Genomic DNA, 20,436 nt, shown 5'->3' on the forward strand with positions numbered 1-20,436 from the left:
ATAATTAAAAAAATAGTTATCAGTGGGATCAAATAGACATTTTGGAAAAGGATGGGGGCCCTATAAAAATCAGGCTTTGCTAATACCTGCTGTTTTAGCAAATTCTCAGCAATGCTTGTTGTGTGAGCATACCGTGCATGCAACGTGCATAGCTCAGGGATCTCAGATATCTTTATTTCCTATGTTAAGGTGTGAGACGCCACAAAGAAAACAGAATGCTTGTCATGAATTATTTGTCTCCTAACATCAAAATGCTTCTTTGTCTCTGGTCATATACTGGCACTGTTTAATCAAAAATAAGATACAGTCCAACTCTTGCAATCTCATGGACTGTAGCCCACCAGGCTCCTCTGTCCATGGAATTCGCCAGGCAAGAATACTGGAGTAGGTAGCCATTTCCTTCTCCAGGGGATGTTCCTGATCGAGAAATAGAAACCAGGTCTCCTGCATTGCAGGCAGATTCTTTACCGTATAAGCCACCAAGGAAGATACAGTATTTCAAATTTTTGTCAGAAACCTCAGTAGGGTTTTTATTGTGTTTTTTTTTGGTTAGGTTTTTCTTTCTGACTTGGAAGTTCCTTGTGCTTGTTGTGGTAATCACTGTGCCTAACTGGGACTAGATGTACTTTAGAAGAAATTACGTGTCTTTAATGTTTGGTGTGCCTCCCCCCTTTTAAATAAACTTCCTGAATTGAGAACAGCAATTTTTTATTCTCTTTGGCAAATTCGAATTAATAGCTCCTTGTCTCAGGATAAAAGTGGCTGCTTGGGTGGTAGTTGCCACTTCCCTTTTCATTGTTAAGCAGTAGGCAAACCAAGCATGGGATTCATGTGGTTTCCTAGTTTCCTCCAACTGTCTGTTAACAATCGCTGATGTCCCCATCCTAGAGAAAGAAGGTAAAGTGCAGGAAATAACACATATGCCCTAGATTTTAGGATGGAAACTGGAAGGAAATTCTGTGTTTGGCTGATCACTTTGTAGAGCTCTGGTGGCCTTCAGGGAATAAGCCCTGTCTTCTCTGATCGTTTTGTTGCTATTGTTCAATCGCTCAGTCATATCCAACTCTTTGTGACCCTATGGACTGCAGCTCGCCAGGCTTCCATGTCCTTCACCATCTCCTGGAGTTTGCTGATGCCATCCAGCCATCTCATCCTCTGTCACCCCCTTTTCCTCCTGCCCTCGATCTTTCCCAGCATCAGGGTCTCTTCTGATGAGTCTGCTCTTCATATCAGGTGAAGTTTTGGAGCTTCGGCTTCAGCACCAAACTTCCCAATGAATATTCAGGGTTGATTTCCTTTAGGATTGACTGTTTTGATCTCCTTGCTGTCCAAAGGACTCTCAAGCATCTTCTTCAGTACCACAGTTGGAAAGCATCAGTTCTTCAGCACTCTTTCATCTTAACTGGTCCATGTGCAGTTCTAGAAAATTACCTACCAAATAACTTACTGCTTTTTGCACCAGTTATTACCTTAGGACACTGAGATGGAAGGCATGTGAACCGCCATACACACACACACACACACACACACACACACACATATATAGTTTTCTTATCAATATGTACCCTACTGATAGTTTTTTGGTTTAGAATTAAAACAAAGGAAATATGACTTGACTGTGCCTCCTGCAGGCATAGTCCTCCTTGGTAGAAAGCGAAAGCTCCTGAGACAAGCCTCAGCAGGGTAGTATTTCTGTGAAGTGGCAGCTGGAACCCCTTTAGAAAAATGCAGTAACTCACACTTTACTGCACACAATGTCGTGTCCCTCAGGGCGAGCTCTCTGGTGTCACAGAGTTTATGACTCATGAGTGCTGTACTTTTGTGATGTAATAAACAAGACAAGGTGGTGGGAGAATTATATTCCTGCCCCAAAAGCCACTTCACCTTTTATTCTGTTGGACAAAAAAGCCATGGGGATATTAAATTTTAGTGGCATTTTCAAGTTGAACATTGTCTGTGACGGAAATGCATGCGTTGAAGTGTTAAGCTACTTAAGAACAAAATAAAATCAGGCGAAGGAGCTGTTTCCATGTAGCGCTAAGTTGCTGGCAAGGGTTTTGGAAGAACAACTTTCTCAATACGCATCCAGGATCTGATTTACATATCCTTCTCTGTGTGTTTACATAGCTTGAACCGCCCCCATTGAATTTCCCTCAGACTACACTGACCAGCGGCTCTGTTTTTTAGAGCAGTTTTAGATGCTGCTCTAAAAACCAGTTCTCTTGTGGCTCAGCTGGTAAAGAATCCACCTACAATGCGGGAGACCTAGGTTCTATCCCTGGGTTAGGAATATCCCTGGGAGAAGTGGAAGGCTACCCACTCCAGTATTCTGGCCTGGAGAAATGCATGGACTAAGGGAAATCCTGGTAAGGACAAGCGTGTTGAGCCATTTGGTCCATTAGGATCCTGTGACCCAGGTCCTGTGTTTCATCGTTATTACCGTGTGTTTTGTGAGGGAAAGTTAGAAGCTGCCTACCTGACTTTGAGTAATATCAGCATACTGCAAAGTTACTATGATCAGGGGAACTGGTGTGTAATTCTTCAAAAGGTCTGATTATCTCTATGAACATATTATATATAGGGAAGACGTGCTCAACGTTTTTTTTTTAATGAGATTAAATTAGCTATATTTTTTAATTAAAGAGAAAATGTGCGGAAAAGTATCAAAGGAGAGTGCCTGGGAGAAATTTGAAAGTAGAGACTAGGATATATTCAGTCTACTACTATTGCTGATATCACTTAATCTGTGATGGAGGAACAGGGATGGTAAAGTAATTGAAGTAGTTTGTGAAATATTTGGGATCTTAGGGTAAGAGTTCAGCATTTTGAAGATAAACTTTTGTTATAAAGTGTTGCTAAATGAACTAAATTTTGTAGAATCTTAATGAAGTAATCACATAACATTTTATCAATAATAAAATATTCCTGTTCAGTAGAAAATTGTCTGAAATTTTATCTGTGATTGTTAGCTCTGTAAAATCATAGATGATAACCACTCTGTCACTGCACTTTACTAGCACAGGGCTTGACACATCATAGGTACTCAGTAAAATTTTAGTCGGTTGGATAGTACCCATACATTAAGGTAGGGGTTTTCATCCAATAAAAACTTACTGAAACTGTACAATGTACCAGTCACTATTTTAAGTTCTGGGAGGGGAACAGTGAACAAGAAAAATACAAAGTTGATGCCCTTGTTGAGCTTATATTCTAGAAGGAAAGACAGACAATAAACGACGTAGGACATGGGTTTGATCCTGGATCAGGAAAATCCCCTGGAGGAGGAAATGGCAACCCACTCCAGTATTCTTGCCTAGAAAACTCCATGGACAGAGGAGCCCGGTGGGCTGAGTAGTCCATGGGGTCACACAGAGTTGGACATGACTGAGTGACCCTTTCACTTTCACACTGACCAGCGCTCTGTTTTTTAGAGCAGATTTAGAGGCTAGCAAAATGGAGAGGGAGGTGCAGAGATTTCCTCTGTACCCCCTGCCCTGACTCATGCGTAGCTTCTCCCCTTCTCTCAACATCCCCCAGCAGAATAGTACATTTTTTGCACTATTTATTTACGTATATTTCTTTTTGGCTGCTCTGGGTCTTTGTGGCTGGGCTTGGACTTTTCTCTAGTTGTGTCAAGCTCAGGCTACTCTTTGTTGGGTTCGTGGGCTTCTTGCGTCTGTGGCCTCTCTTGTTGCAGAGCCCTGGCTTTAGGCATTCAGCCTTCAGTAGTTATGGCCCAGGGGCTTGGGCTTCCAGGATGGCTCAGTGGGTTAAGAATCTGCCTACAATGCAGGAGACTTGGGAGACGTGAGTTTGATCCTTGGATCAAGAGGAGATCCCCTAGAGGAGGAAATGGCAACCCACTCCAGTTTTCTTGCCTCAAAAATCCCATGGGCAGAGCAGCCTGGTGAGCTGCTGTCCATGGGATCACAAAGAGTCAGACACGACTGAGCACAGCACACAATAATGGGCTAAGTTGCCCCAAGGCATGTGGGACCTTAAGTCCCCAACTTGGGATCAAACCCATGTACCCTGCATTGGCAAGTAGATTCTCAACCACTGGGCCACCAGGGAAGTCCCCAGAATAGTACACGCATTACCACTGATGAACCTCCATGGACACATCACGATCATCCAAAGTCCATAGTTGGATGGACTAGTTGGGTCCACTCTTGGTGGTGTACATTCTATGAGTTTGGACAAATGTATAATGACATGCACTCACCACTACAGTATCGAGTACCATAGAGAATAACTTCACTGTCCACCAAATCCTTTATGCTCTTCCTGTTCATCCCTCCTTCCCCCTAATTGCTGGTCATCACTGGTCTTGTTATTGTCGCCCTAGTTTTGCCTTTTCCAGAATGTCACGTAGTTGGACTCATACATGTATTTTCACACTGGCTTCTTTCACTTAATAGGCAACTAAGATTCCTCTATTGGAGAAGAAAATGGCAACCCACTCCATTGTTCTTGCCTGGAGAATCCTAGGGATGGGGGAGCCTGGTGGGCTGCCGTCTATGGGGTTGCATAGAGTTGGACACGACTGAAGTGACTTAGCCGCAGCAGCAGCAGCCAAGATTTCTCTATGTCTTCTCATGGCTTTATAACTCCTTTCTTTTTCCTGCTGGGTAATCCGTTGTCTGGATGGACCACAGTTTTCACTCGTTTTCAGTGGTTTAATTTTTTAATAGATTTGACCTCAGGGTTGGGATAGGGTAAGACAAGTGAGGCACTCAGGAATTAAGATAAGTCATATTTTCGTGCACTATTTAAAGGTCAAAAATTAATGCCCCAAACTCCACAGTGAACAAAAGATCAACGTTTTAAAGACAGAAAGTTCCCTCTGAACATCACGGACAATCATTAGCAAAATTCTTTCTATCCATAACCCACACTGTGGACGGTATCTTTGTGCTCTGAGACCTGCTTCTTCCCCAAAGTCACTGCTTCCCTCAAAGCCTTCTCAGGTCATTCTTTCCTCACAGCCCTCCCAGCGTTGACACAGGGATATCTTCCTTCTCCTGCATTTTCACCTCCAAACCATACTTTCCTCCTCCTCCCTAAAAAACATCCCCCACCCAACCTGTGGATGGACTGGTTCCCACCTGTCCTCCATCTGTTGGAGGCATCCAAAGGGCTCTTTCTGCCTCAGGGGCATCCCCTCAATCTTCAAAGATTTTAGGCCCTCACTCTCTGTCATTCACCCAACCGCATCTTTCATCATTCTTAGCTGATTTTGGTATCAACCTCGATGCTCCAAGATTCCGGTTTCTCTGTTCCTTGATTTTTATTCCTCCGGTGATCTTGCTTTTATCGTTCTTCAGCCATTCTCTCTGAAATTCATATTATAATCCTTGCAGATACCAGTGACTGTACCTCCTCCAGAATCTTAATTTCAACTCTGACTGTCCAACTACTGCTTCTATCCAACCCACTATTTTTTTTTTTTTTTTGGGTACCTTTAGGACAGAATTCTGTAGCCCACAGCAGGACTCATTGATACTACATGGATTTGGCTGTGATGGGTTTTAGTTGCTGCATGTGAGAGCTTTCATCTTAATTGAGGGGACTGACCAGGGATCAAAGCCAGGCCGCCTACTGGAGTCTTAGCTACTGGACCACCAGGGAAGTCCTAATACTACAGTCTTTGAACTGTGTATCCCACTCTTCCTACATCCCCACTTGAGATTCTATTATAACCCATCATTATAACCATTTCCTTGCTTCTATCCTCAGTTCTCTTATATTTTCTCTCTTCATTGTATTTAACTGGCAAAACAGCAACTCTGGTGAAATGCAAGATTTATACAAGGGCAAGACCATTTTAGAAACAAATTTTTATGTTTCTGTTTTTCCTTCAAATCTCTTCTCCTTATTATTAATAAATAGAAGTGATCTGATATTTTCATAAACCCATTTTCGTTTATCAAGTTTTACATTTCTTCCAAGTGTTCAGTAAACACCATGATTTATTGAGAACAGTAATCAGAGTGAAGAGCTGTAGTTAGTTATCAAGGGAAGAGATTCATCAATGCAGTTCTTTATCTAAAGGACATTCCTGATAACTGTTTGATAAATTATTCTTATGTAAATTACTCTGAACAAAGAGAGGAATTTTTACGGAGAGATCTTGCTATGTGTCATATCCTGTGTGTGAAATGTTTGCCTAGTTGACTAAGACAGGGTTGGGTTGAATTTCAGTCATGGTAATATTCTCAGGTGTATTTGCCATAATATTATTTAGGGGGGATATCCCTGGTGGTCCAGTGGCTAAGCCTTTATGCTCCCAAGGCAGGGGTCTGGGGTTTGACCCCTGGTCAGGGAACTAGTTTCCATGTGCTGCAGCTAAGACCTGGTACAGTCAAATAAATAAATAAAAATAGTTTTAAAAATTACTTTGGGCATTACAGACTATCTTCACACCCATTTAACTTTGCATTGACATGACCCCATACTTTTAAGAGCCGCCCCCCCCCCCCCCGCCCCCGCAATGGACTACAGTCCATAGGGTCACATTGAACCAAACTGAGTGACTTAGCACGCTCGCACCTCCTCCCTTTCTTTTTTATCTCCCCTAGAAAATATGTTTGAACAGGGAAGTCTGGTAGGCTACAGTCCATGGGGTCGTACGAGTCCAACACGGCTTAGTGGAAACCACAAAACCACTAGAAAATAGGTTAAAGGACTTCTCTGGTGGGCCAGTGCTTAAGACTATGCACTCCTAATGCAGAGGTCCCAGGTTTGAATCCTGGTCAGGGAACTAGATCCCACGTGCTGCAGCTAAGACCCAGCACAGCCAAATAAGTTAAAAAAAGAAAAAAAAAAAATGTGAAGCTGGAATGGGTGCTTATGAAGTAGGAGTACGTGTAAAGTAAAAGTTAGATTGCATCATGTCGTGTAAAGTAAAAGTTAGATTGCGTCATATTTTGAGTGAACGATCATTTTCTTTACCCTGAATTCCCCAAAGTGTTAGTTGCTCTGTCGTGTCCAACTCTCTGTGACCCCATGGATTGCAGCCGACCAGGCTTCTCTATCCATGGAGTTTTCCAGGCAAGAATACTGGAGTGGGTTGCCATTTCCTTCTCCAGGGGGTCTTCCCAATCCAGGGATCAAACCCAGGTCTCCCACATTGCAGGCAGGTTTTTTTTTTGTTTGTTTGTTTTAACCATCTAAGCCACCAGGGAAGCCCAAGCTTGACTACAGAATATATAGAGCCAGCCTGAATGTATAGGGCCAGCCTGTATATATATAGGCTGTATGTATGTAGATATCGAATGTATAGGGCCAGCCTGTACCCCTTGAGGTAGCAGCCGTGGTTCATCGGGTGCCTGTGTGCCAGCCCCACCTCAGGTAACAATGTACCCTCTCTGTGTGCTCTCCCAGGTCTACCCTGAACTACAGATCACCAATGTGGTGGAAGCCAACCAACCAGTGACCATCCAGAACTGGTGCAAGAGGGGCCGGAAGCAGTGCAAGACCCACGCACACATGGTCATTCCCTACCGCTGCCTGGGTGAGCTGGCCGGCCTTGGCGCCGGCGTGGATGGGCCATGGGCTTTGGGCATAAACGGGAAGGATGCTCTAATGATTAGATCAGATATGCAGGCTCTTCCTTCAGCATATTGCCACTCTGTATTAGACTATATTTTGGACTCATTAAAGTATCCTGTGTCCTAACAATAAAGGAGCAGTATTTCCGGGCTTCTAGCCTCAGAATGAATTTACCTAATGTGCTTATTTTAATTAAAAATCGTGGGCCTCTTCTACAACTGCTGAATGAAAATGTCTGGTGGTGGGGCCCAGAAATCTTCATTTCACCGATTTCTGTAGGTGATTCTCCGTACCCAAACTGTCTAGAATTAGTAGAATTCACACCTTGTATGTTTCTTGACATAGACTTCATAGAAGAGAGAGCCTAATGTGCATTTTGCTAATTCTCAAAAAGCGCTTTCTACAACAGCCCACTACTCTTCCTGTTTGATGATAATTGGGGAATTAGAGTTGAGCAAATTTTGTTATTCTGCTTACATCAAAACTGGAGGAAGCAGTTTGATCACTCAGATTTAAATGTGTGCTTTCACTTTTTACTGACTTTTACTTTAAACTGTTGTTCTAAAAACTGAGTTGCTTTATGTAGTATCGTGTTTTTTCCTCTGGAAACACTGTCATACTCCACATTTAATCTGTCCTGGTTATTAGTTTCTTCCTGCTTGATTTTTTTTTTTTAATGTAGCTAGGCAATAGGGAAATCAGCAGCTTTTGATCTGATAGCCAGCATCTAGATGTCTTCCAGAAGTATATTCATTGGCAAGGTGATTGTAAATAAGGACAAAGGGATTTATCTGAGAACGATGTGGACAAGTATTGATACACATTCCAATAATGTCTTGTAAAAACTAAAAAGGGTCTTTCAAAAAAAAGTCCCCAACAGCAAACTTAGAAATTCAGAATGACAAAGATTCTGTAATACTTCGGTCAAACATGAATGTTGTAAGAACCTATTGATTACTGTAGATGCCTGCACACACTTTGAGACATTAATAGGAAACTGGGCTAATCTCCAGTGTATGAAGATTTCATCTGATGGATTTATGATAAAGAAAATACGGAAAACCAGATTCTTAAACATTTGGCAGTTAAAGAGTTTCCTTGTTCCTAATTGAAGAAGACAACACTTGTGATGTGTTTAGCCACTTTCCCAGGCCGGGTATAGTATCTGGTGTTAACTTAGCACATCAACAACACCTCTTCTTGACTACTCATGGGACTAGATGATCATTATATACTTCTAGTAGGCCTATATCCACATTATATACTTCACCTGGCCTATATGAATCTTTTATCATGTTTTCTCATTTTATGAATCCCTGGTATTTTTCTACTGAACCCAAAATTAGACCGTAACATGACAGTGACAAGCAGAACACATGATGCCTCCAACTTTTTTACTGAGCTTAGATTAAAATGAAGGATTGTACGTACTACCTCACCCCTAGATGATGGCAAATTTTCCATCAGTTTTTTTTTTTTCCCCCTGATTTTTCAAATTGAACAAAATATTCTTTAAATTGTATAGTAGTAGTGTTAGTTGCTCAGTTGTGTTCAACTCTGCAACCCATTGGACTAGAGCTCGCCAGGCTCTTCAGTCCATGTTAGAGGAGAGAATACTAGAATACTTGCCTGGAGAGAATACTCCAGGCAAGAATACTAGAACAGGTTGCCACTCCCTTCTCCAGGGAATCTTCGTGATAGAACCCAGAGATCAAACCCAGCTCTCCCACATGGCGGGCAGATTCTTTGCCAGCTGAGCCACCAGGGAAATTCTATAGTGCTTTACAATTTTCAAAAGTTTCACAGTCATGATGTCATATAATCCCATAACAACCCGTTTTTTTCCCTACCCCATTACTGTCCCTCCCTTTTCCCTCTTCCCACTGGTAGCCACTAGTTTGTTCTCTTTATCTGTGAGTCTACTTCACTTTTGTTTTATTCATGGGTTTGTTGTTTCTTTTAGATTCCACATATAAGTGGTTATCATACAGTATTTGTCTTTTTCTGTCTGACTTACTTCACTTAGCATTAATGCCCTCCAGATCTACTCATGTTGTTGCAAAAGGCAAAATTTCATTCTTTAACTAAAAGTATTACAAAAGGTGATTCATAATATAACCCCAATGAATATGCACAGTGTATCTTGTTTTCAGGAAAAGGAATGGAAAAACATGTGTGTAATTTATGTATTTTTTAAATTTCATTCATACTGCATGGTCCAAATAGTTTGAATATTGTTTGTCCATTTCTTCCCTTCCTTTCTCTTTTGTTCCTTTCTTCTTTCCTTCCCTCTTTGTGCCTGCCTAGATTTAACATCTGTTACACAGAGAGGTTATCAAGCGTTTTGTAGTTGCATAGGGCACCCATTGAAATACTCTGTGAGGCAGGTGATGTTGGATTTTTCAGTCTCACTTCACTGATACAAATATTGAAAGTCAGCAAGACTGAATTTCTTGCAGTAACTCACACATCAGTTTAGCAGTAGAATCAGGACCAAAGCCCAAGGATTTTTGATTCGCAATCCAGATTTCCTTCCAGTATCAGCAGAAAATTGTATTAGAGCCAATAAGCACCTGATTTATAAAATCAAATCATAGAGGAAAGACTGAATTGGAGGCAATAACTAACACCTAAAAAAAATCCCACAGTAGATATGTCTCATAAAGGCCACAGCCATATCTCTAGAAGCTCCATGGTTCTCTTCTTGTGATCAGGTTTCCACTTTATGGTAGGGAGAGGCAACCTTCTTACATACGGGGCTTCTCAGGTGTGGTTTGATGTTCACTCGCTAAGTCATGTCTGACTCCATGAACTGCAGCACGCCAGGCTTCCCTGTCCTTCACCATCTCCTAGAGTTTGCCCAAGCTCTTGTCCATTGAATCAGTGATGCCATCCACTCATTTCATCCTCTGCCACCCCCTTCTCCTCTTGCCCTCAATCTTTTCCAGCATCAGAGTCTTTTCCAATGAGTTGGCTAGTCACATCAGGTGGCCAAAGTATTGGCGCTTCAGCATCAGTCTTTCCACTTTCAGGTGGCTCACTGGTAAAGAATCTGCTTGCCAATGCAAGAGACATGGATTCAATCCCTAAGTCAGGGAGATCCCCTGGAGGAGGAAATGGCAACCCACTCCAGTGTTCTTGCCTGGAAAATCCCATGGACAGAGGAGCCTGGAGGGCTACAGTCTGGGGGGGGGGGTGGTCACAGAGTTGGATACCACTGAGTGACTGGGCACACAGGAACATTTATGTATTACTTCCTGCTTGAATAAAGAATTACTGTTTAGCGTTACCATAAGTACCACCTAAAATTTCTGGCTGTATCCAAATAAATCCTTTACACAAAAGAGATTATTTTACCAAAGTTAATTCTCAGACGGGCACTACCTAGAAAGCAAAAGAAGATTGTCTTTAATATTAAGCATATTAAAATTCAAAACAAAGCTAGAAGAGAGAAAAATGCCTGTCACATTCAGCATGTAACCTTCCTGACCTTATCAGGTGCAGGAAAAGTGCTGCACTAGGTTGTTTTCCTCTAAGCCATGTATTTGCCGTGGGCTTCCCTGCTCTACAATGTCTGGTATCCCTTGTCTAGATGGAGAAAGTGTATCAGGTTGCTGTTGTCACTTTCTTCCCATGAAGTAGATGATTTCTCTTGGGAGTCAGCTGGCTTTCTCATTTCACGCTTCGCTTAGTTATGCCTCAGGCACCAGACAGTAAGATTGTCTTAGTCATTTGAACATTTTATTAATTATCTCATATAGGATTCAAGCACATCATTATTATTCAAGGAGAATATTTTCTTTGCAAAACGTTTGACTCCTTTCCATTTGGATTACTGCTTTTCCTGGTGTCATAGATCCATTACTGAAATTGATGTTTTCCTGCATTTGCCACTGTCCAGTAAAGGCTAATAATTCAATTAGAAGCAAAAAAAAGATGAGTAGAAACTCTGGAATCAGCTGCTGCTCTGGTTACCATTTTTATATGAAATACCTGCACTGTTTGAGTTGTATATATGTATTGTGACTCTCTCCAAGAGATAATGGGATATGAAATTTTTTAAAGTTAAGCTTATTAGAGGTTCTCCATACAAGTAAGTTATGACCTCAATAATTTACTGTTTGCTTTTATAAACAGTAGCTTAACTCATGAAAAGTATATTTTGTTTTTATTGCTTTTATTTTTTTTTCTATTGTTTTTAGATTGTTTCCATTTATATAAAGACACAGACAGATGCTGACATCCGAGAAAGTTAAAAAGTCACATGGAACTGAAGTTTCACATGGTCACATTTTCACCTACTTAATTTAAAAAGTAACTTCCCTGGTGGCTCAGTCGGTAAAGAGTCTGCCTGTACTACAGGAGACTCGAGTTCAATACCTGAGTCAGGAAGATCCCCTGTGGAAGGAAATGGTAACCCACTCCAGTATTCTTGCCTGGGAAATCCCATGGACGGAGGAACCTAGTAGGTTACAGTCCATGGGGTCGCAAGAGTCAGACATGACTTAGCAACTAAACCTACCCACCTACCTTATTTTAAAAGAGCAAAAATGCCTTTAGATTTAGTAACACATCACCTAGAGTGGATGTAGGATATTTTGAGTTTTTAATTTCTCTATGTATTTTGAATCAGTACTATCATATCAGATCTGATGGTCTGGGAACATGTACTTTTCTGTGCCAACCAGTAAACAGCTGCTTTCTAGTTACATCTGCATAATTTTATCTTGGAAATTGTTGTCTTGCTGTTTTAACATAAATTTAATACACTGGACCATAATGTTTCCAGCTTTTAACCTCACGCTGTGTCTTTCCTCATAGACTTTTCCTGGTGTGACTGAGTTGAAATGATTATGATAGGGAATCAAGAAAGAAATGGATGTCCATCAGAGTTCTCTTTGCACTCTGGGAACATCTTTTTTAAGTGGTTTGCTGCTTACCGTCACTTTCTACCTACAACAGAGAAAGGAAACTGAATTTCCTTTTTGTGTTTACAACTCAATTCTCATCATGTGATTTCCCAAAACAACATATTTGAGATCTTTTCTGATTTTGTTTACTGTTTTTTCTAGCAAATAACTTTTCAAAGGACTATAGTGGAAAATACAACTTGTATATAACAGTTGTACAAGATTTGGGAGGATTTAGGGCACCACGTTTAGCTTTATACCACATGAATAACTGTAACCAGAAAGAGAATATGTCAGAAAAACTTTCAGAGTGGTACAGACAAGTATTGTTATGTTTCCTAGGACAGGAAATTGGAGAAAGCAATGGCACCCCACTCCAGTACTCTTGCCTGGAAAATCCCATGGACGGAGGAGGCTGGTAGGCTGCAGTCCATGGGGTTGCCAAGAGTCAGACACGACTGAGTGACTTCACTTTGACTTTTCACTTTCATGCATTGGAGAAGGAAATGACAACCCACTCCAGTATTCTTGCCTAGAGAATCCCAGGGATGGGGAGCCTGGTGGGCTGCCGTCTATGGGGTCACAAGAGTCGGACACGACTGAAGTGACTTAGCAGTAGCAGCAGCAAGACAGGAAAGTGGCTTAAACCCCGTGTAACAAATGAAATTCAGTTAGTTAACTCAGACTATGCCACAAAGCCCTTATTTCCATTATATTTTAATTAGCTAGATACATTTTAAATTTTATATAAATAATATGTAAAATATATTAGACATGGACTTAATGCCATCACAAAGTATAGGACATTTTTGATGTATTTCTTCTTTAGGAAAAGAACTGAGAAATGCTTTTTTGTGGACTTAAAAGAATTTTAGTTTTGATCCTGTGAATTAGGGACAGCATATCTCTATAATATCTCTGAATAGTACCCATTAAAGTATAACTATATTTCTTAGAAAAGGAAAGGTTAATTATTTCAAGCTTAGTGAAGTGAAATTTGGGGAAATAATTTTTCTGAGGTAGTTTAGCACCTTTTAAAAAAGTGATTTCATATTTGTATATCATGAAAGAATTGACCATAAAACATTGAGGCATAAAGTATGCACAGAAAGAAAAAATCATGAATGTTAGAAATGTCATCAAGATGACAGTCCCTGTGAAGCCCGAGTAAAGATGTATTTCAATTTCAGTATCAAAGAAAATGACGACATGTTCAAATTTTAGTACTCAACAGAGCAAGCTCTCAGTGTAGAGTCGAGAAATAAATTGTTATCTTTGTTTATCACCCTAGTCACAAGCAGCTTCATTAAACTTTCCCTCTCTTCTACATCCCTTGATAAATGTCAGCTCTTGCTGGTGGTACAATGTGTCCTTCTTTTTTTTCCCCCCTGTCATTGAGTCTCAGGCTTTGGCTGGGAAACCTGATGGTGAAGGGAAATCCCAAGGCAACAGTTGTGTGCAGTCTGGAGAGAAGCCAGTCCAGATTGGAGGAGAACGGGGTGGATCCCAGGAGGGAGGGCTCCAGGGGAAAAATAGCACTGATGGACCTGCCTGTACGTAAGAGTGGTTGTAGAATTCTGTTACAGAATTCACGAAAGATGCAGTACTGATGGGTGCAGAGGAAATGAAGCAAATATAAAAATGGGGCGAGGATTAACTTTATGTAAACAAAAGCAAATTTAAAAAATAGCAAACAGTTGTAAGATAAAAGGAAAGGAGATGCCATTCCCCTGGTCTAAGCAGTATAGATGCTCTAGAGATAATAAAAATATACTGGAAAGAATGTGGGAATGGAAGAAATGGACCTTCACATACAGAAGACTAGAAGTGGGAAAAATCAAAGAAAATACTATTGTATACTATTAACTCAGTACTACTTAAGTACAGAGCTCAGCAAGAAACTCTGTAGAGACACAGCTACCTCTTTTTGCTACAGAGAAATTTATCAAGTTGACCTGTGGCAGGAAGAAGTTGAGTTTAGGCTTGCAGGCATTATTTTCAATCTAGAAATTTTCTTTTAAGATTAGAAATTGTGAGTAAAACTAGTGTTAGGGGTGTCCTTATTTAGCTTACTTTGAGTTGGATAGAGTTAAACTGTGATTTCACGGAGCTGAGCTTATGTACCAACTGTAGAAGATGTTTGTGTCTCCTTGGGTGAAACTTACGACTCTCTATAAAATTACTTTTGTATACTTTATACCTATTTTACAGAATTTAGGGCAGAATTCCACTGTTCTAGATGTTGTACAGGTTTGTAGTTGTGACTGTTTTTACTCTGGAAACATGCTGGTCTTCTCTGCTGATTTCACGACAAGCGTTTGTTCAAGGACCCAAGCACAGCACCATCAAAACTCCACTCCTCTTCCCCAGAAGTTTTCTCCTAAACACAATTGTGTTGAAATTTCTAATTCCAGTTAATGCTTTTCTTTATTACCAGGTGGTAACAACTTTTTCTGTAAGATGAGCGATTACTGTAAAAATAGGAGGTAAAACTGGAGTGTACAGTGAAAGTTCTGGAAAGAGAATGAGGCGTGGTATGGATCCTGAGGCATGTGGAGAGAAGATGAAGATATATGAATTAGAAAATGTGTTCTGGGGACCATAATTTGTGTTGGTAGTATTGGTACGTATTGTTGGCAAGTTAGAATAGACTAAGATAGCTGATTATTTAAGTTTGAAGTAGTATTTGTTGTTGTTCAGTCACTGAGTCATGTCTGACTTTGCAATCTCATGAACTGCAGCACACCAGGCTTCCTGTCTTTAACTATCTCCTGGAGTTTGCTCAGATTAACGTCTGTTGAGTCAGTGATGCCATCTAACCATCTCATCCTCTGTTGCCCTCTTCTCCTCTTGCCCTCAGTCTTTCTCAGCATCAGGGTCATTTCCAAAGAGTCGGCTCTTGACATCAAGTGGCCAACATATTGAAACTTCAGCTTCAGCATCAGTCCTTCCAATGAATATTCAGGACTGATTTCCTTTAGGATGGACTTGTTGGATCTCCTTGCAGTCCAAGGGCCCCTCAAGAGTCTTCCCCAACACCACAGTTCTAAAGCATCAATTCTTCAGTGCTCAGCCTTCTTTATGGTCCAAATCTCACATCTGTGCAGGACTACTGGAAAAATCCATAGCTTTGACTATGTGGCTGGACCTTTGTTGGCAAAGTAATGTCTATGCTTTTTAATACACTATCTAGGTTTGGCATATCTTTTCTTCCAAGGAGCAAGCGTCTTTTAATTTTGTGTCTGTAGTCACTGTCCCCAGTGATTTTGGAGCCCTAGGAAATAAACCTTGTCACTGTTTCCACTTTTTCTCCATCTATTTGCCCTGAAGTGGTGGGACTGGATGCCATGATCTTCATTCTCTGAATGTTGGAATAGTATAGAAATCACATTTTTATTCACAAAGACATTGAATTCATTTGATTGTTTCTTTTATGTGGTGTCTGGGAAAATATCTGAATAGTCAGTCTGGTTTTAAGCCTTTAATTATGCCAGTTCTTTAAATAGATGGTACAGTTAGATTAGAGGAAAAACTCCTTATACTCTGGAGTAATATTTCCATAAATTCTAGTAACCTGTTCATTTAGTGCCTCAACATCTTTTGAATTTAAATAGCAAATCCATAAGAAAGTAATAGGTTGGAGAAAGTTTTAAATTAGTGGATTTGCGGGCCTCTTGAGGGAAAAGAATAATTGTAGAGCAATATTGAGAATAAACAATACGTGGTGCTGAAGACTAAGAAGGCTTTCCTGCAGTGCTGGTAACTTTGGAAATAATTGTCTTTAAGCAGAAATGCTAGCTCTCTGAAAGCTGAAATTTTTGTTTCATTCACTGAAACATCTTTCAAGAGTTTTAAGTATGTCGTGGTACATTGAATAAGGGCATATTCAATGAATGGATTGAGGAGTTAGCTGAATATTTTTAAAGGAAAGAAAACTTAAAGAAGGAATAGCCTAATCACTAGGAAGACAAAGGTTATAAAACCATAATTTCACATGCCTAAAGGAATCTACAAGATTACAGAAATAAATATTGATCAATAGAGGAAGAACAGGTTTTATTTAACAACTAAGAAGTAACCTAAGAATCTCAGAATAGGTAGAAAATAAGGTTTTTTTGGTTTTTTTTGTTTGTTTTAACCTGGCTTCAGTTCAGTTCAGTCGCTTAGTCATGTCCGACTCTGTGCGACCCCATGAATCGCAGCACGCCAGGCCTCCCTGTCCATCATCAACTCCCTAAGTTCACTCAGACTCACGTCCATCGAGTCCGTGATGCCATCCAGCCATCTCATCCTCGATCGTTCCCTTCTCCTCCTGCCCCCAATCCCTCCCAGCATCAGAGTCTTTTCCGATGAGTCAACTCTTCTCATGAGGTGGCCAAAGTACTAGAGCCTCAGCTTTAGCATCATTCCTTCCAAAGAAATCCCAGGGTTGATCCCCTTCAGAATGGACTGGTTGGATCTCCTTGCAGTCCAAGGGACTCTCAAGATTCTTCTCCAACACCACAGTTCAAAAGTATCAATTCTTTGGTGCTCAGCCTTCTTCACAGCCCAACTCTCACATCCATACATGACCACAGGAAAAACCATAGCCTTGACTAGACGGACCTTAGTCGGCAAAGTAATGTCTCTGCTTTTTTTTTTTTTTTTCTTTTGAATATACTATCTAGGTTGGTCATAACTTTTCTTCCAAGGAATAAGCGTCTTTTAATTTCATGGCTGCAGTCACCATCTGCAGTGATTTTGGAGCCCCAAAAAATAAAGTCTGACACTGTTTCTACTGTTTCTCCATCTATTTCCCATGAAGTGATGGGACCAGATGCCATGATCTTCGTTTTCTGAATGTTGAGCTTTAAGCCAACTTTTTCGCTCTCCTCTTTCACTTTCATCAAGAGGCTTTTTAGCTCCTCTTCACTTAACCTGGCTTAGAGAACAATAAACTCTGATTTCTGAGGAACAGGGTCTAACCTAGACATACCTAGTTTAAAGATAGTATAAAAATTAATAAAAAGAAAGCCTCTTTTAAGATAGAATCAGATCCCTCCCTCACCTTAACCCTCCATTGTGGTTTTAATTAGTGTTTTCCTGATGATTTATGGGGAAGGCGATGGCACCCCACTCCAATACTCTTGCCTGGAAAATCCCATGGACGGAGGAGCCTGGAAGGCTGCAGTGCGTGGGGTCACGAAGAGTTGGACCTGACTGAGTGACTTCACTTTCACTTTTCACTTTCATGCATTGGAGAAGGAAATGGCAGCCCACTCCAGTGTTCTTCCCTGGAGAATCCCAGGGACGGGGAAGCCTGGTGGGCTGCTGTCTATGGGGTCACACAGAGTCAGACACGACTGAAGTGACTTAGCAGCAGATGTTTTATAACTTTGAATAGTTTTTATAAGCTTACTCACCCATTTGGATATCCACTTTTGTTAATAGCCTGCGTACGTTTTTCACTCGTTTCTTTAAAAAGTTTGTTGTTTTTCTCCTTAATTTGTAGGATTTACTAGATTGGAATTCTTTTATGGAAACATGCATGGCAAATATTTTTCCCTTTTTGGGGGATTTGCTTTTTGAATCTCTTAAAAGCATCTTTTACTTAAAACAAAAATTCTTTTCAAATCTCAGTAAAATCAAATAAAATGGAGTCAGGGGACTTCTTTGGTGGTTTAGTGCTTGAGACTCGTAATCTCTACTGCAGGAGGTGCAGGTTCGATCCCTGATCAGGGAACTAAGATCTACCACATGCTGTGCAACTCATCCATAAAATAAAATCATTTTTAATTAAATTAAAAGAAATAAAATGGAGTCAGGCATCCCTGAAGTGGGAGCTCTCATGCATACACCACCTGTCACAGCTTTACATTTCTGAGCAGGAATGTCTGATACTACACCGGGAGGAAGAGAGATTTTCTCCTGGCCCAACAACAGGCGCAGTCAATGTAAGACTCTGCAGTGCGGCAAATGAGAAGCCATCCCCCACCCTGAAAGCTCTGTTTTCCGTCAATGGTCTTTTGTTAGATCAGCCACTCCTAACTTCCTTCTTTTCCTGTGTAAAGTAACCTTGCTCTCCTTCATTTGCCAGGCTAGCCTGATTTTTGCTATAGCTTAATTATCCCAAATTAGAATTCCTCTGCTATTCCTGAATAAACTCATTTTGCTGGTAAAATTATATTTTAAAGCTGTTATGTTTTAAAGGTTGATACCCATGTTATCAGAGGCATCTGAATTCTGAAATAAGACATACCATTAGATTCTTTGGGGAGAGTGTCCTTATCTTTAGCTTTTAATGCTAATAATAAAGGATTATTTTAACAGAAACCCACTTCTAAGTATCATTGATAATGATAATGAAATCTAAAAGCTTATTTCAGATTCTTATGTTGTATCTTAAAAGTTAGGATAATCTGTATGTAAACTAATCATTAATTCCTATCATATTGAAATGCCTTTTTTAAGTGATGAGGTGAATATGGTACTGAGTAAGTGTTTGATGTGTAGATATTAATTACTCCCCTTTTAGAGGTTTAAATATTCTCATAACACTAAAATTTGGACCATCTTATTTATTAATTAAGGGTACATGTATTTTCAAAAACATTACCCACCTGGAATTCCTCTAAATCTTCCGCTTCGGTCTTAACTATTTTGACAGAATATGGCCCAACCTTGTTTTGGGTTTGAGGAATTATTTTTGGCTGTCACTGAAGATCTTATTTATTGTATGATAGCTTCATTAGCTCTAGGTTGCTAGATTTCTGTGAGTGGATCAAGGGACTCTTTCCTCTGGCTTTATTGAAAGTAGAATTACTTGTTATTCAGGGCTTATGATACTCTGCATTCTCTAAGCATATTTAATACAGTAGCCTCAATGTTGAGTCTGCTAAGAAGTTATCCTGTGTTTTGCCATTTAAATAACTTTAGCTGATTTTTCTTTTTCTATTCTTGGTTCTCATTGCAAATTTTCAGTCCAGAATCTCAATCGAAGCATGGGAGCAGTGCCCAGAGCAGCTTCCCACGTGGCTCCGCCCAGCAATGCCAAAGATGTGGGAGATGTGGGTTCGATCCCTGGGTCAGGAAGATCCCCTGGAGAAAGACATGGGAACCCTCTCCATTATTGTTGCCTGGAGAATCCCATAGACAGAGGAACTTGGTGGGCTACAGTCCTTGGGGTTGCAAAGAGTCAGACACAGCTGAGCACAGACACACCAGTGCACAAATTCTCTTCAGCAAGTTCTTTCACTTCATTGTATCTGATCTTTGACTTCATTATGACCTTTGGTCAGTAGGCCCTTTATTTCATTTGCTATATCAGCAACTTTTAGCCTTCTCATATTTTCCTGTCCATCAGAGACCCCTGGGTCCTCATGTCAGTAACGTAATCCCGTGTCTTTAACATCCACCCTTGCTCTATCCGTTGACAGCTGTGCTTCTTGACCTGCCAGTCAGCCACTCCTATTTTATCTTTGCAGCATTCACCTCCCTCCAGTCAGCTGCTGTCAGGCATCTAGCCCTTCAACTCCAGTGAATGAGGTCTTGGCTCACACATGTTTCTGTCCTTCTCAGTATCTCAGCGGTATCTATCCCTACTGATCACTGACTTCTCCCCACACCGTTATTGTGCTCTTGGCTTTGTCAATCTCTGCTGACTCCCATTCTTCCTCTGGCTTATTTCTTTCTGCAGCCTTCTCAATACTGATGTTTATGAGTCCTCCTGGGTTGTTCATTTTCTCACAGTACCCTTACTAGGAAACCTCATTAGTGCCTTGGTTTCCCAAAGGCCTGGCTTAATGAATCCTGAGTTATTAAATCCAGGCCAGGCTTCCAAGTACTTACTGGTCATCAGACTTGCTATGACTCCCAGAATCTTAATAATTAGCTTTGTCCCTTCAGGGTAAGAGCATGCAGTATATTGCTAAGACTGTGCAGAGTATTGGCTTTTAGCTTTCATGGACATTTCCTCTAAGATGTATATGAGATT

At 40.6% G+C, this 20,436-nt stretch overlaps 1 protein-coding gene across 5 annotated transcripts in view; it reads left to right on the forward strand.

The window, feature by feature from the left end:
* APP (amyloid beta precursor protein) overlaps positions 1–20,436 on the forward strand; it is a 312,932-nt gene that overhangs the window by 89,839 nt on the left and 202,657 nt on the right. For all 5 annotated transcript variants that reach the window (XM_052648165.1, XM_052648141.1, XM_052648149.1 and 2 more), the window contains exon 3: positions 7,387–7,516. In XM_052648165.1, coding sequence (XP_052504125.1) covers positions 7,387–7,516 — 130 coding nt within the window. The remainder of the gene's footprint in view (positions 1–7,386; positions 7,517–20,436) is intronic.

Source organism: Budorcas taxicolor, chromosome 1, assembly GCF_023091745.1.
Source record: "Budorcas taxicolor isolate Tak-1 chromosome 1, Takin1.1, whole genome shotgun sequence".
NCBI classification, from domain to species: Eukaryota; Metazoa; Chordata; class Mammalia; order Artiodactyla; family Bovidae; genus Budorcas; species Budorcas taxicolor.